Source organism: Triticum urartu, chromosome 1 (genome assembly GCF_003073215.2).
Source record: "Triticum urartu cultivar G1812 chromosome 1, Tu2.1, whole genome shotgun sequence".
Lineage (NCBI taxonomy): Eukaryota > Viridiplantae > Streptophyta > Magnoliopsida > Poales > Poaceae > Triticum > Triticum urartu.
The window spans coordinates 247841146-247858364 of NC_053022.1; the positions used below are offsets into that span (position 1 = coordinate 247841146).

The window sequence follows — 17219 nt, forward strand, 5'->3', positions numbered from 1 at the left end:
ACATATCTCCCGAACCCGTAGGGTCTACACACTTAAGGTTAGGTGACGCTAGGGTTGTAGGGATATGTATATGCAGTAACCCAAATGTTGTTAGGAGTCCTGGATGAGATCCCGGACGTCAGGAGGAGTTCTGGAATGGTCCGGAGGTAAAGATTTATATATGGGAAGTCCTGTTTCGGGCATCGGGACAAGTTTCGGGGTCATCGGTATTGTACCGGGACCACCGGAAGGGTCCCGGGGGTCCACCGGGTGGGGCCACCTGTCCCGGGGGGCCCACATGGGCTGTAGGGGGTGCGCCTTGGCCTACATGGGCCAAGGGCACCAGCCCCAAAGAGGCCCATGCGCCTAGGGTTACAAGGGGAAAGAGTCCTAGGAGGGGAAGGCACCTCCTAGGTGCCTTGGGGGGGAGGGAAGCCCCCTTGGCCGCCGCCCCACCCTAGGAGATTGGATCTCCTAGGGCCGGCGCCCCCCCCCCCCTTGGCCCTCCTATATATAGTGGGGGAAGGAGGGCTTTCATCCCACGCCTTTGGTTGCCTCCTTCTCCCTCTCCAACACCTCCTCCTCCTCCATAGCGCTTGGCGAAGTCCTGACGGAGTACTGCAGCTCCATCATCACCACGCCGTCGTGCTACTGCTGGTGTCATCTCCCTCAACCTCTCCTCTCCCCTTGCTGGATCAAGAAGGAGGAGACGTGGCTGTTCCGTACGTGTGTTGAACGCGGAGGCATCGTCCGTTCGGTGCTAAGATCTTCGGTGATTTGGATCACGCCGTGTTTGACTACCTCATCCCCGTTCTTTGAACGCTTCCGCTCGCGATCTACAAGGTACGTAGATGCATCTAATCACTCGTTGCTAGATGAACTCATAGATAGATCTTGGTGAAACCGTAGGAAAATTTTTGTTTTCTGCAACGTTCCCCAACAATTCTATGGGACGTGTTGTCATAATAACATCAAAAATTGTCAGAAAACTGAAAGGTTTGTATTTATATCAATCAAGGGTAAGTAGTGTTATGCCTGTATTTTTTGTATTCGAAATTTAATATCAAGTTCTTGCAGAGTACTCGCTGTCATCTACAGGTGCAACCAAAGTATATATCGATTTGGATATCCCTGAAACAGCTGAGCTCCATACGAGGTGCAACCGTTTTTCCGCAATAATATGAAGAAATCCTATTTAGTCATGTACATGGATACTTACCTCATGCGAAAATAGGTATCGCTTGGAAGATGATATCATAGAGGAAACAGGGCCGGAAGCCCACTTGCAAGGAACAATTCAAGAACAAATGCTCTATAACAGAAAGACACTAAGAGAAATAACTGAAATTGCATATGAATCTGAAAAACAGGTATTTACGATTAACTTTTAAATTATTTTTTCATATGTTTTATGTGCTAATTTAACCTACAATGGACAGGAAAAGTTCTATACTACAGAAGCAACCATTAAGTCAATTGATACATCAGATGAGTGGTACTACATAGGATGCGGCAAATGTAATAAAAAAATACAAAAAGAAGGGAATCACTTCTACTGTCTAAAATGTGAGAAAGAACCTGAGAAGACATGTCCAAGGTAAATTTGATAATATCTCATGTTTTAGGTAGTAATTTATCCTCCACTTACCAGATGTGTCATTTTGTTACTAGGTACAAACTTAAGCTAGAGATATGTGATCATACTGCAACAACAACTTGCACCATGTTTGAGACAGAAGCAAAAAAAACTGATTAAGCAATCTGCAAGATTCTTGATAGATAGGGATGACTGTGATATCCATGAGCAGGCAGAAAAATTTCAGAAAATATGTGGGCAGAGATTGATTTTTCAGTTCAGACTGAATGACTATAATTTCAAGTACGGTTACCAAGATTACACTGTTCATAGAATATTTTTATGGACCCTGAAGAAGATTCATCGGTACAACACGTTAATGTTGAACAGGTATCGTCTATTTGTACTACGATGCTCCATAACATTTTGTATATGTGCATGCCATATTTTACAATGAATGTTTATGAAAACTAACTCAATTTGTCATGTTTTTGTAGAACACTATGAAGGGCACTAAAAAGTCTAGGACTAGGAACACATGTCGCGTTGTACATTCTGATGAAGAATCAGAAGAGGATAGCCAGGAGAAAGATGAATGCAAATTCAAGGAATCTAGCCCCAAAAGAAAGCGTACAATAAGCATTACTAAAGACAAAGATTCCGAAAAAGATGGAACTGAGAATTATTCAAAGACCAGCATAAGGCTTACTGGTGTTGTTGATAAGGGATCTAAGAAGAAAGGAATTCAGAATGATAACCATGTAAGTTTCTTGGTGCATTTTCATGTTCTTTCATAGTTGTTGTACACCTCTCTAACTGGTATAAATGTTCGCAGGAGCAAGTGAACAAATTATCACTTTCAAAAACTATAAAGCAAGAATCGGAGGATGATGAGCTCACTATTGACCAGACTAAAAGGGGTAGGAGACGGAGCACAGGTCGTGCTGCACATCTTGACGATGAATCAAAAGCTGAAGGTAATCAGGAAATAAACAAATCCAAATCTATGGAATCAAGCCCCAAGAGGAAGCGTGTTGTACGCAAATGCGCCGGTGTTTATCAGGAGCACAATGATTCAAGGCCTAGGACAAGGCTTAGTTGTGTCGATAAAAAATCACTTAGTTGTCCGCACTGCATTCCGTCTTGCCATCTAGCCCTATCATGCGTGGCCGACCATGACTCAAGTTTAGTTTGGAGTTAAATATTGGTTTTTCCATGAAGACATGTAGATAAGCATGGGTTCTGGATGGTTAAACACACGGATAGAAATTTGAATGAAATACATAGACTATACGTGTACGGAACGAAGACGTGCATATAAGACATACAGCGCTTAGACTAACTGCTCAGATCTAAACGTACGCGTGAAAAATTCTACACAACAAAATCTTCTTATCTCTCTTTTCTGCCACATCGCCGCCGATCACATCCTTCATCCCGGCAAGACATCACCTCTGATCTCATCCCACATCACGTACAGGCGATAATTAATCCTTACACGGCAAGCAGTAAGGAGCGGATAGGTTGTGTGCCAGTACTTGCAGGTATTCATTACCAACTTCCACTACTATATGCATCAACTCCGTAATCTCATCACATATGCTTTGTTAATTGCAACTACAGAGAAATTGATGAACAATCATCAAAATTAGTTTGCCAATTACAAACCATATAGTATGTCCTCTGCTTAAAAGGTAATAACACATGTACATGATCTACAATTCTTTGTTGGCATACTATTAGTAGGAGAACAGGAATATTTCCAGGAAACTGATTGATCCAGACAACATCCTTCAAAACAATGTGGTACCTGACATGTGTACATTAAACTTATGTCAGCAACTCAGAATTTCCGGACAAGTAAAATAAGGTGCTTACAAGATGTCCTCACTATCATGTACTGCTTACATACTTTGTGATAACCCCGATGAGGAATAAAATTCTAAGAAAGTTAAATATGAATGGATTTCGACTATCAATATGATACTAGCACATCCAAGTGCACGGGTCAACTATCAAAATACTTGATACTCTTTGCATGTTGTTGTTCTTGGACAAAATGCTTACATTTTTCCCTCATATTTTTCAGGATTAACTACCTGCAGTCAGCATGCGTCAAACTCGCAATGGACTCGACAAAAACAACAATAGGTATTGGTTACCACAATATAAAAACAATTTTATACCCATTAATTTACCTAGATTATTAAAATGGCACCAAAATCTAATGCAGCAATGAAAGACCTGACAAAGCAACCTCCAAACTTGCCACTCTACAATCTAATGATAATCAACCAGACATCATTAGAGCAGCAATGAAGGATGCTGCACGGAAAAGGAAAGAAATACTTCAGCAGAAAAGGAATCAGGTGCTTATAAGATGTCCTCACTAGCATGTACTTAATTTTTTTTGTGATGTTCCCAATGAGGAATATATTTTAATTTCTACAGTCAAGGTTAAATATTCAGTGAGAAATATCACATGGGGTACATGCCAGATCTTCGGCTCCAGAAAGGAAATACTGCTAAGTTCCATATACTTAATTCTATCTGCATGTTGTTGCTCTCAAACAAAGCGTTACAATTTTTTTCCCTCATTTCAGGATTCACTAGCTGCACTCAACTTGCGTCGAAGTAACGGTGGACCAAATCAAAACAACAGAAGGTATTCATTACCCCAATACCAAAAAATAATTATATAGACATTAATTTACCTGGTTTATTCAAATGATACCAAAATATAATGCAGCAATATATTGGGTGACCAAACAATACAAATACCTGAGCAAGGAACCTCGCAGCTCGCGACAGTAGAATCTAATGATAGTCAATCAGATATTATCAGAGCAGCAAGGAAGGAAGCTAGACGAAAAAGGAAAGAGATACTCCAGCTGAAAAGGGAAAGGAAACGAATAAGGACAGAAAAGGACAATAATGGCTGTGAAGTATCAAATATAGCAAAGGATGTCACTCAAGTTTCAAATTTGGGAAAACCAAATTGCGTTTGGGAATTTTGCAATGCCATTATGTGGCATGGAGAGAGAAGCACAAACACACGTAACATCACAGTTCCAAAGTTTGGTCTCTGCTGCAAGGAAGGGAAAATTAAATTACCACCACTGAAGCAAGCTCCGTTGTATCTCCGACAGCTACTACGTTACAATGAAAGAGGAGAGTCATCCAATTTTCGCCAGAACATCAGGTTGTACAACTCCATGTTCGTGTTCACTTCAATGGGAGGAAAGGTTGACTATGAAATTAATAAGGAGACACCTGAACCATATGTTTTCCGTTTGAATGGCCAAAACTACCATCAGATTGGCACTTTACTTCCTAAAGATGACGTGACAAAACCAAAATTTGCCCAATTGTACATACATGACACAGAAAATGAAGTGCATAACAGGATTACTGCATCAACTTCAATGGAGATTAAGACAAAGCCAGATGAAAACATTGTCAAAGGTCTACTAGAGATGCTAGATGAGCACAATGTTTTGGTCAAATCGTTTCGTATGGCAAGGGATAGGTTCGAAAACCGAGATATTAAAGATGTAAGACTAAGATTGATCAACAAAAGGTCGAAAGATGGACGGCAATACAGCCTCCCATCTGCCTCAGAAGTTGCAGCACTAATTATTGGGGAACAAGATGGAGAAAATAATGAATTTGATATAATAATTGAGACCAAAGACAGAATGTTACAGAGGATTTCAGAGTTGCACCCAAGCTATATGTCAATGCAATACCCCTTGCTTTTTCCATATGGAGAAGATGGGTTCAGACCAGAAATAGAGTATCAAAAAAAGATAGGCGACAAAGGTAAGATAAAGTATGTAACAATGCTGGAGTTTTATTCATATCGCATCCAACAACGTCTTAACCAAGCAACAACCTTGCAAATGAGTGGACGTTTGTTCCTACAGTTCTTAGTTGATGCAGCAACGTGCATTGAACAATGGAGACTAAATTGGTACACAACAAACCAAGGAAAGCTGAGGACAGAACTATACAGAGGACTGCATGATGCAATAGAAAATGGAGATACACGAACTGAACAAGTTGGCCAAAGAATCATACTACCCTCAACATATAATGGTAGCCCTAGAAATAAGCAGCAAAACTACCAAGATGCCATGGCGATTTGTCGTTCGGCTGGCTATCCTGATCTCTTCATCACTTTTACATGCAATCCGAAATGGCCGGAAATACAGGATATGCTGGATCTGATTCCAGGCCAGAAACCTGAAGATCGTCCAGACATTGTTGCCAGAGTATTCATGTTAAAAATGAAGGAACTTATGAATGACATAAAGAACGAGAAGTGTTTCAGACAAACAATTGCGAGTAAGTTTACCAACCAACTACAGATTTACTATGCCTAGATGATTGTCCTAAATCATTTCTTCTCAAATTTCTTTACTTGCATGCAGTTGTCTACACGATAGAGTTCCAAAAAAGAGGCCTCCCTCATGCACATATACTGGTGTTTCTACATCCAGATGATAAAGATCCCAGTCCTTCCTAGACCGACAAAATCATATCAGCCGAAATTCCTGACAAGAATAGTGATCCAGATGGGCATGAAGCAGTGCAAAATTACATGATACATGGTCCCTGTGGTCAAGCACACCCAAAATCACCATGCATGGTCGATAAAAGTTGTGCCAAACATTTCCCCAAGAGTTTTTGCACTGAAACTACAACAGATGAAGATAACTATCCAGTATATAGAAGATGAGATGATGGCAATACTGTGGACAAAAACGGAGTGAAGCTAGACAATAGATTTGTTGTGCCATACAATAGAAACATACTGGTCAAGTATCAAGCCCACATAAATGTTGAATGGTGCAACAGATCAAGGTCTATAAAGTATTTATTCAATACATCCACAAAGGAGAAGATCGAACAACTGTATTAATAGAAACAGAAGAGCAACAAAGAGAAACAAGAGGTGGCAAATTAACAAACAGGGATAACGAAATCAAGAGATACCTTGATGCTCGGTACATATCTGGATGTGAAGCCGCATGGCGCATATTTCAGTTTCCTCTTCAGTATAGAGAGCCTGCGGTTGAAAGGTTACAATTTCACCTAGAAAATGAACATGCTGTGGTATTCCCAGACTCGATGGATTTAGATAAAATCATATCTCGGCCTAACATAGAAAATACAATGTTCACAGAATGGATGACAGCCAACCAATTGCATGAGGAAGCTCGCAGTTTGACGTATGCACAGTTTCCAACCAAATGGACTTGGCATGCAAAAGAGAAAGAATGGAGGAAGAGACGTGGTGGTAAAAAAACCATAGGCGGGATTTACTATGCACAACCAACAAGCGGTGAAAAATACTACTTGAGAATGCTTCTAAATACCGTGAAAGGATGCAGATCCTATGAAGAAATCCGAACAGTTGATGGGGTTGTACATCCAACATACAAATCTGCATGTTATTCTCTTGGGCTACTTAATGACGACAAGGAGTGGGATGACTGCATCAAGGAAGCATCCCATTGGGCCTCTGCTCCTCAAATGCGCCAACTTTTCTGCACAATACTTTTATTTTGCGAGGTGACTGATCCTGCAAAGTTGTGGCAAACAAACTGGGAGTTACTATCTGAGGACATCCAACGTCGGCAAAGAAGAATACTCAATTTTCAGGCCCTAGAACTCAACTCATTGCAAATAAAGAGCCTCCTCTTGGCAGAGATCGAACACCTATTGGCTAAAGGTGGTAAGTCCCTCAAAGAATTTCCAGGAATGCCACTACCAGATAGTTCGATTCTTCAAGATATAAATAATAGATTAGTAAATGAGTAACTAAACTACAAGATTCTTTAAGAATAGAGCACACAGAGTTACTACAAAAGCTAAATCAAGATCAGAGGATGGCTTTTGATGTTATAATAGAATCAGTTAGCAGCAGTCGTGGAAAACTGTTTTTCGTTGACGGATATGGTGTAACTGGAAAGACATTTCTGTGGAAAGCAGTCACGACAAAATTAAGATCCGAAGGAAAAAATAGTTCTAGCAGTAGCTTCAAGTGGTATAGCAGCACTTCTTTTACAGGGCGGAAGAACAGCTCATTCAAGATTTCACATTCCGCTCAAAATCACAAGCGAGTCGACATGCAACATCAAGCAAGGAACATTTCTCGCGGAACTAATAAAGAAAACTTCACTGATAATATGGGATGAAGCACCTATGACACACAAGAACTGTTTTGAGGCACTAGACAAGAGTTTGAGAGACATACTTCAATTCACAAATGAGGATGCCGAGCATAGACCGTTTGGAGGAATGACAGTAGTCTTGGGAGGTGACTTCAGACAAATCCTACCAGTTATACCAAAGGGGAAAAGGGAACATATCATTTCGGCATCTATAAAGAGATCCTACCTGTGGAAGAACTTTGAGGAGTACCGACTCACAGAAAATATGCGTCTGAATTCATCCGAAGGTAGTCCAGAAGAGAAAGCAAAGACAACTGAATTTGCAAACTGGATACTAAACATCGGCGATGGCACAACGGCAACAATAGATGATGAAGACTGCGTTAGCATCCCAGAAGACCTTATTTTAAATAAAGGAGATGATCCAAAAGCATCTATAGTTAATAACACATACCCTGAATTACACAACAAGTACACTGATAGAACATACCTAGAGGAAAGAGCGATCCTGTGCCCAAGGAACGAGACTGTTGACTAGATTAACACCTACATCATGAGTCAAATTCCTGGAGAAGAGGTAACCTATCTCAGTTTAAGATACAACATGCAAGGCAATGTCTATGGTGGAAGACGAACATATGTTGTACCCAACTGAATTTCTAAATAGTCTAACATTTTCTGGAATACCAGATCATGAACTGAGGCTGAAAATAGGATTACCAGTAATGCTTATGAGGAACATCAATCAAAGTGCAGGACTTTGCAATGGGACAAGACTAACAATAACACAGCTAGGAAAGCGTTTCATCGAAGGCCAGGTCATAACAGGTACTAACATTGGTGACAAAGTTTACATCCCACGAATTATTATGTCACCAAGTGATTCAAAATGGCCATTCATTCTGAAAAGGAGACAATACCCAATATCAGTGTGCTTTGCTATGACAATAAACAAAAGTCAGGGGCAATCTCTCAAAAAGGTTGGACTCTACTTAGAAAGGCAAGTGTCCACACATGGCCAACTCTATGTTGCAATGTCAAGGGTTACCAGCAGAAATGGATTGCGGATACTTATATCAGATGAAGAGCGTCCATCCGACAAGGTTGCAAAAAACATTGTTTACAAGGATATATTATAGATTTTTTTTTAATAACTAGAAGTATAAGTTAAGAACAAATACAAACATTCTTAAATGACCAAATATAATGTGTTGCAGACATAGCAGCCTTTTTTTCTGGAAAGACATAGCAGCCTTATCTGTTTTAAATTGGTTTTTAAAATTGTTTTAAATGGTTATCTCTGAAATATTATATTTGTCAGCAAGGTACTTCTCTCTGCATTTACAGGTAAACAAAAATATGCGAGCAAGGGCTAACAACTGATTTGACAAGATCAATACCAGTTATATATGTATGCATTAGGGACGTGGCTCTAAAGTTACAGAGCCATTGAAGAACCAAGATCATTTTCTCAATTACTATAAAATTTCTTTCTTACATAGCCTACCAGTCATATCCAATTTCACAAATAATAGAAAATACTGGAACAAGTAATTTCGTAGCTGCATCTGCCAGCATTTTCCTTGATGGCTCCTCTACCATCGTCTCTCAAGTACACTTTACAGCAAGATGCAAACATACGCTGCTCAAATTTATTTAATACAAGGAGGAGATGGTAAGGCAAAGGGAGATATGCACCTGTTCGTGCAAACGCACAGTAAAGAGGAAAAGATGCATACTGAATGGATAAGATAATGCCACTTTCTTTGGTAGATGGATAGGAGTTGCCGGCGCTGCTGCTGCATGAGGAAACTCCGCTCAGCAACGCGGGCGCCGGAGGAGATTGCAGCTTCGGCCGAGATGGCGTACCACACCGCAAAGGGGAACGGCTAGATGGTCGGCGCTCCGGCCGGCGACGTGATGCGATTCGCCGCGGAGGACTATAGAAGGTTAATGATGCACGCACTATCCATGAGATCCACCGGCGAGGCCGCTCTCATGGCGCCGGTCAGAGGGGCGCGCACTAGAGACGACGGCAGCGCCGACCGCGGGCGCCGAAACCCGCCGCTCATGCTACCAAAAATCTGTAACTAATAAAAATGCGCATATCTAAATGGACACTAGTTTAATGCCCGTGCGTTGCCACGGGATAAAAAAACATAGTGATCAATAATCCCAGATCAAAAATTAGTTGAACATGATGATTAGTTGAACAAGATGGAATGTGGTTGCCATCAATAAACTGATTTTATCCCACTTCTTCCCCCCTCGACAATCATCATTTCTTCTGCCCCTCCCTCCTTACCTTCATTTTTTTATCTTGCACAAGCTGAAATCTACACGCATCTGCAATCATGCATCAAACCTGCACGTACAAAATACATCTATATTTACTGAAGGTTGAAAATTTTCCTATTTGGTAGCCATCTACAATCATGCAGCAAAGAAAGGAGTCTGCATTTTTTTTGGACTCCCATGTATAACCAAGAACACACTGACTGGAAGTAGTAAATTCCGATGTAGCAGAAATGTTGCTCGGGCTTGAGTAATAAAAAGTAAAATAAGACAATCATTTTAGACAAGTGAAATATTTAGATATTACTGTAGTTACTGATTATTAGCGCTGTGACCTGGCTGAACCATCTCATCATGTTTCTGTTCTGGAATTTGTTCTTTACAAAACATTCAACTACTTGCTCATCTTCACAATAATGGATTCAGCTTTGTCTCCCAGGTCCTAGAATGCATTCGATGCACCTTGTTGGAGGATGTCGTTGCTCAAAAGACTAAAGATATTGCATCTTCCACAATCGTAGTACAATGAGAGATGACAATCTATTAGCAAGGCCTCTCATTGGGAAAAAAAACAATCAAAAGCGAGTGATAAATTTCATACCAAATGCACAGAAAGTTACAAACCAATGCGCAGCACATAAATCGTTGGCACAACGAGAACATGTGTTAATTTCTATTTGCCTCACTGAAAAGAAGGTCAATACCTTTGCAAAATGCATATCCCTATGCAGAACTCTGTAGTGAAGCTTTGCCTGCTGTACGGTACCAATTGTGTTTTTGCACCAGCAGCTTGCGGTCTGCTCCTGAATATGCAAAGATTTTCCCTGACCGTACAATATTTACTTGAACCACATGCTTCAGAGTTCCCTGGCAAAAAAGGCTTCAGAACACATATGCTTGCATCACAGAACTATAAAGCTATGAGAAGCATTGTAGTGGAGTAATCATTTCGAGCAAATTAATAGCCACCATAATTCTTTCAATTTTTCTAATGATATGTCATCCATGTAGTCTCTCTTACGTATACATAGTACGTGAGAACCCACAATTACTATTCAAGCCTTATATACCATCTAAGAAAATGATATGCGTGTAGCATGTTTGACTCTGTTAGAAGTATATATGTGTTGAAGTTTGACAAAAATTTAGAAAATAATGTGTATAAAACAAACAACCGTTGACAATTAAAATTGACCATAGGTGTTATTTAGACAGTCTTTTTCTGGATGTAAAAAGGCCAACATGAGGAAATCAGATATGTGTGTGCTGGGCATAGTGATTTGTAAGCTCGGCAACAATCTCCTCGCTACTGTTCTACACATTCAAGGGTTGCCAACTTGTTAATTTAAGTTGTTCGATAGTTCTGCAAAGAAAAATATTCACAATTATATTGTAATTAGAACTCAAATGCATAGACAATTAGGATATCTATGCTCAACGTGGACATCAAGAGCAACCTGAAGAATGCCGGCAACTTGCAGGTTGCCACTACATGCTCGGTATATGCATATCTTCATTGTTCATCTGCTTCTCTTTGGGTTTTTATGGAGTCCTGGCGTTGATTGCTAATGCATGCTGCAACAGCTGGCATACCACCACGGCATGAGCACCAATCTGTAAAACTTCATGAAACACCAAACCACCTTAGTTACTACCAACGATCACATCTGCAGGAGGAAGACGCACATGAAGAAAGGATCCTTCAACCTTGAGGAAAAGAGTAGATCACTAAAGAAATTGAATAACGTCTACCTCATTGATCTTGTATGTCTCCAGGTTTGTGCTCACAAGACCCAATCCGGGAATAAGGCCTGTAATTCCAAACAAACCAAGAAGAATTAAACACTGAGAGCCAAAAATTAGGCATCAGAAAGAAAAACCAAAAAGTAGTGCGGAAGCTTCGCCGGCGTGGTGGGCGTGTGCACCGGATGGCAACGAAGACACACGCGGGGAGGCGGTCTCGAGCGGATTACAGGGCGGCGGAACCGGAACTCGCCTGGGGGTGGGGGTCGGGTTCGGGGACGGCGCCCTCCTTGGAGGCCTCGCCGACTCCCGCGGCCCTGCTCTTCCCGTCCCTGCGGCGGCGGCAGCGGGGGTGGCCGCGCCCGGTGTCCCGCGACTTGGGGCTCGGCGGTGGGCATGATCGTCAGCAGCAAAAGCGAGCGAGGCGACCACCTCCTTCTCGGTGCCTCCGCTGCGCTCGTACGACGATATTTGGCAGGAGAGAGACGAGATCGGGAGCGAGGGGGCAGGCAGAGGTGGGGACGAGACGTGTTTGTCTGGCGGCAGTTTTTTTTTCTTGAGCGACGATGGTGGGAGCGTGGGCTGGTTTTTCGGGTTTCTCGTGCCTGCGGGACCGAGAGATTTTTTTACCGCGTGCTATCGAGAGGGTGGGAGAGAAGGAGGTGGAACCATCACGACAACTGCAGATCCTCCTTTAATAGTAGAGATTAGCCACAGTGTAACTCACTACAGAAAATACAATTTCTATTTCAGTTGACTATATGGGACCAATTTTAATAGTAACTAACAAAAAAGAGTAACGAAAATCGGGATAATTACTTTTATCTTCCTGGCTATTTTATTCTAAATGGACATCACAACTTCCTATAAATAAACTAGGGTCTAAATACATTCAGTTATGCGTCAAGTAATTCCAAAAAGGAAGCATATTACACAAAATGAAACTCAGATGATAGCGAAATCTAATTGTTGAGTATACGATTTACCCAAGGAGTTTTCGAAGGAGTTATAGAATTGATCGTGCAAAGTAGAAGGTTTAGGGGTATATGATAATATTTTTAATTTTAATCTCAAGAAAAAAATTTAAAAAATTATGGTTTCTCAAAATAACATACTTAGCACCCATATTTATATCCAACAGTACATCCATTAAGGCCACAAAAAATCATAGCAAAAAAAACAAAAATCATAGCAAAATCTAATTGTGTAGCATACAATTCACCAAACAAGTTTTTAAAGAAGACCTAGAATTGATCGCTATCGAGCAAAGTACTAAGGTTAACAAATATCCTAATTTCAAATTCAATCTCAAGGAACAAATTTATAAAATAAATTGTAGCTTCTCAAAAGAAAAAGTTTAGCAATCTTTATATCCAAGAGTACGTCATTGAGACCATAAATAACCATGCATTGCCTTCCATGAAAATTTATGTTTTACCCCACAATAAATATGCTAGCTCGTGCAAACGCACGGGTAGGCGACTAGTGTTATTAAGTGGGTAGAAATTATTCCAACTAGTAGTGCTGATCATAACACTTCCATTAAAATACTTAAAGAAGTTATTTTTCCGAAATTTGGAGTTCCTAAATATTTAATGACTGATGGCGGTTCACACTTTATTCTTGGTGCTTTCCGCAAAATGCTTGCTAAATATGATCTCAACCATAGAATTGCATCACCTTATCATCGTCAATCTAGTGGCCAAGTTGAACTTAGCAATAGAGAAATAAAACTAATATTACAGAAAACTTTTAATAGGCCCCAAAAGAATAAGTCTAAAAAATTGGATGATGCACTTTGGGCCTACTGAACAGCTTATAAAAATCCTATGGGCATGTCTCCTTACAAAATGGTTTATGGGAAAGCTTGTCATTTGCCTCCTGAGTTAGAACATAAAGCATACTCGGCAATTAAAGAACTCAACTATGATTTCAAACTTGCGGGTGAAAAGAGGTTATTTGATATTAACTCACTAGATGAATGGAGAACCCAAGCCTATGAAAATGCCAAGTTATTTAAAGAAAAAGTTAAAAGATGGCATGAGAAAATAATCCAAAAGCGGGAATTTAAAGTTGGAGAATATGTTCTTTTGTACAACTCTTATTTTAGGTTCTTTGCAGGAAAACTTCTCACCAAATGAGAAGGACCATATATTATCAAAGAGGTTTATTGTTCTGGAGCTATCAAAATAAATAATGCCGAAGGTACTAACTCGAAGGTGGTCAATGGGCAAAGAATAAAACACTATATCTCAGGTACGCCCATTAATGTTGAAAGAAATATTATCCAAACTATGACACTGGAGGAACATATAAAAGAAACCATCTGGAACACTCCAGAATCGTGAAAAAGAGGAGGTACGTGATACACTAAGTAAACAGACTCCAAAAAATCCACAAAAATATTTGTTGTCGGTTTTGGAATATTACAAAAATTAGGAAAATAAGAAACAACCAGGAAGAAAGCTGTCGGTGTCAAAACCGGCGGATCTCGGGTAGGGGGTCCCGAACTGTGCGTCTAGACCGGATGGTAACAGGAGGCAAGGGACACGAAGTTTTACGCAAGTTCGAGCCCTCTCGATGGAGGTAAAACCCTACGTCCTGCTTGATTAATATTGATGATATGGGTAGTACAAGAGTAGATCTACCGCGAGATCAGAGAGGCTAAACCCTAGAAGATAGCCTATGGTATGATTGTTGATGTGTATGTTGTCCTACGGACTAAAACCCCCCGGTATATATAGACACCGGAGAGGGTTAGGGTTACATAGAGTCGGTTACAATGGTAGGAAATCTGAACATCCGTATCGCCAAGCTTGCCTTCCACGCCAAGGAAAGTCCCTTCCGGACACGGGACAGAGTCTTCAATCTTGCATCTTCATAGTCCAGGAGTCCGGCTGAAGGTATAGTTCGGCTATCCGAACACCCCCTAATCCAGGACTCCCTCAGTAGCCCCTGAACCAGGCTTCAATGACGACGAGTCTGGCACGCAGTTTGTCTTCGGCATTGCAAGGCGGGTTCCTCCTCCAAGTACTTCATAGAAGATTTTGAACACAAAGATAGTGTCCGACTCTGCAAAATAAGTTTCCACATATTGCCATAGAGAGAATAATATTTGCACAAATCTAATCTGCTGACGTATTCCGTAGCGTGACACACCATGGCCAAGCCTTTATCCGAGTCGTTTCAGTATCCCACCTCAGCGCGTTATGCGAGGCGGTTTCCTTGGCACGTCTTGTCAAAGCAGAGATCGTGTCCCCTTATTCCGGGATTCTCATCAATACGGGCGTGGGTAACCCAACCGCGCCTTTGATTACGGCGCTTGGAGATAAGCGAGTTTTACCAGGTTGGTGGGGACATGTAGTTGCGTCCACCCATATAAGGGGATAAGAATCCACCTTTTCACCCACGCCTTCTTCCTCCTTTGCCTATCCATTCTTGCGCACTCGAGCTCCAGCGCCCAAGTCCGCACTACCACCTCAACCTTCTCCAGTCATGTCCGGAGCGGGAGGCAAGTGGATGGTCTCCTCCGTCACGGAGGGACACATCAAAAAGCTGAGGAAGGCCGGATATCTGGCTAGCGACATCGCGCACCGGCTTCCCGAAAAGGGGCAGCTCATCCCCACTCCTAGGCCCCATGAGAGGGTGGTATTCCTCCCCCATTTCCTCCGCGGACTGGGCTTCCCTCTGCATCCATTTGTCCGGGGGCTCATGTTCTACTACGGCCTGGATTTCCACGATCTGGCCCCGAACTTCGTCCTCAACATCTCGGCGTTTATCATCGTGTGCGAGGCGTTCCTCCGCATCCGCCCCCATTTCGGCCTATGGCTTAAGACTTTCAACGTCAAGCCAAAGGTGGTGCGCGGAAGCCAGGCGGAGTGCGGCGGTGCCATGGTTGGCAAGATGGCCAACGTCCTGTGGCTCGAGGGTGTAACACCCTCGATGCGACTATATCTCCCACGTGTTGAGGCATGACTTAGAGGCATAATCGCATTGAAGGCATATGTCGCAAGTCAGGTAATCATCACAAACATCCCATGTAATATAGATAATAAAAGGGATAACATAGTTGGCTTACACTCGCCACGTCAATCAAGTACATAAATAACATTACATCATCCAAACACTCATGGCCCGACTACGGCGCCAAAATAAAAGATAACCCAACATGCGACACGGTCTCGATCACCCCCAACAGGGCACCACTACTGATCATCAGGAAAGGAAACATAGTAACGTTGAGAGTCCTCGTCAAACTCCCACTTGAGCTCGAGCGCGTCACCTGGAGCGGAATCATCAGGCCCTGCATCTGGTGTAATAGTAATCTGTGAGCCACAGGGACTCAACAATCTCGCAGCCTCGCGATCAAGACTATTTAAGCTTAATAGGTAAGGTAAGGTAAATATAAGTGGAGCTGCAGTAAGCGACTAGCATATATGGTGGCTAACTTATTCGCAAAAGAGAGCGAGAAGAGGAGGCAAAGCGCGAGCGAGAAACTAGAGACAACCTGCGCAGACATAACTCCAACACCGTGTCCACTTCCCGGACTCCGCCGAGAAGAGGCCATCACGGTAACTCACACAATTGATTCATTTTAATTAAATTAAAGTTCAAGTTATCTACAACGGACATTAACAAATTCCCATCTGCCCATAACCGCGGGCACGGCTTTTGAAAGTTCAAATCCCTGCAGGGGAGTCCCAACTTAGCCCATGACAAGCTCTCATGGTCAACGAAGGAATAGACCTCCTCCCAAGACGTTCCGATCAGACTCGGTACCTCGGTTCTTCAAGACACTTCGATAGGTTAAAACAAGACCAGCAACACCGCCCGAATGTGCCGACAAATCCCGATAGGAGTTGCACATATCTCGTTCTCAGGGCATACTTAGATGAGACTAGCTACGAGTAAAACCAACCCTCAAGTTGCCCCGAGGTGGCCCCGCAGGCAGCTCAGTTCGGACCAACACTCAGAGGAGCACTGGCCCGGGGGGGTTTAAAATAAGACGACCCTTGAGTCCGCGAAACCCAAGGGAAAAGGCTAGGTGGAAAATGGTAAAACCAAGGTTGGGCATTGCTGGAAAAGCTTTAATCAAGGCGAACTATCAAGGGGTTCCCATTATAACCCAACCGCGTAAGGAACGCAAAATCAGGGAATATAACACCGATATGACGGAAACTAGGGCGGCAAGAGTGGAACAAAACACTAGGAGAGAGGCCGAGCCTTCCACCCTTTACCAAGTATATAGATGCATTAAGATAACATGGCAATATAATGGTATCCCAACAAGTAAATAAATGTTCCAACAAGGAACGGTCTCCAATCTTCACCTGCAACTAGCAACGCTATAAGAGGGGCTGAGCAAAGCGGTAACATAGCCAATCAACGGTTTGCTAGGACATGGTGGGTTAGAGGTTTGACATGGCAATTTGGGAGGCTTGAAAGCA

General features: G+C 42.1%; 1 protein-coding gene and 1 long non-coding RNA gene across 28 annotated transcripts; one reads left to right on the forward strand and one right to left on the reverse strand.

The window, feature by feature from the left end:
• The first annotated feature begins 926 nt into the window (after positions 1–926).
• Positions 927–2289, forward strand: LOC125532821 (replication protein A 70 kDa DNA-binding subunit B-like). The gene is made up of 6 exons (XM_048696719.1): positions 927–975; positions 1057–1135; positions 1214–1349; positions 1419–1576; positions 1651–1945; positions 2053–2289. The coding sequence occupies exons 1-5, from the start codon at positions 927–929 to the stop codon at positions 1733–1735; spliced, it is 507 nt and encodes a 168-aa protein (XP_048552676.1). The 3' UTR covers positions 1736–1945; positions 2053–2289.
• Positions 2290–3084: 795 nt separating this feature from the next.
• On the reverse strand, positions 3085–11846 carry LOC125555820. Of its 27 annotated transcripts, none has more exons than XR_007304942.1 (13): positions 11782–11846; positions 11487–11696; positions 10734–10896; positions 10040–10099; positions 8571–8636; positions 8225–8300; positions 7993–8134; positions 7818–7897; positions 7238–7345; positions 6937–7142; positions 6554–6626; positions 4337–4446; positions 3085–3365 (listed from the first exon to the last, which is right to left on the reverse strand). It is a non-coding gene; the product is annotated as an uncharacterized LOC125555820 (long non-coding RNA). The 27 variants fall into 27 exon arrangements; XR_007304934.1 differs by having other exon boundaries at positions 6554–6652; XR_007304907.1 differs by having other exon boundaries at positions 6554–6716.
• Between the last annotated feature and the right edge of the window lie 5373 nt (positions 11847–17219).

Excerpts from the sequence above, each read along its gene's own strand:
- LOC125532821 (XM_048696719.1), top strand. The coding sequence starts at position 927 with ATGGGACGTGTTGTCATAATAACATCAAAAATTGTCAGAAAACTGAAA. Across the intron at positions 976-1,056 it reads AATTGTCAGAAAACTGAAAG|AGTACTCGCTGTCATCTACA; the intron begins GTTTGTATTTAT and ends AAGTTCTTGCAG. Across the intron at positions 1,577-1,650 it reads CCTGAGAAGACATGTCCAAG|GTACAAACTTAAGCTAGAGA; the intron begins GTAAATTTGATA and ends TTTTGTTACTAG.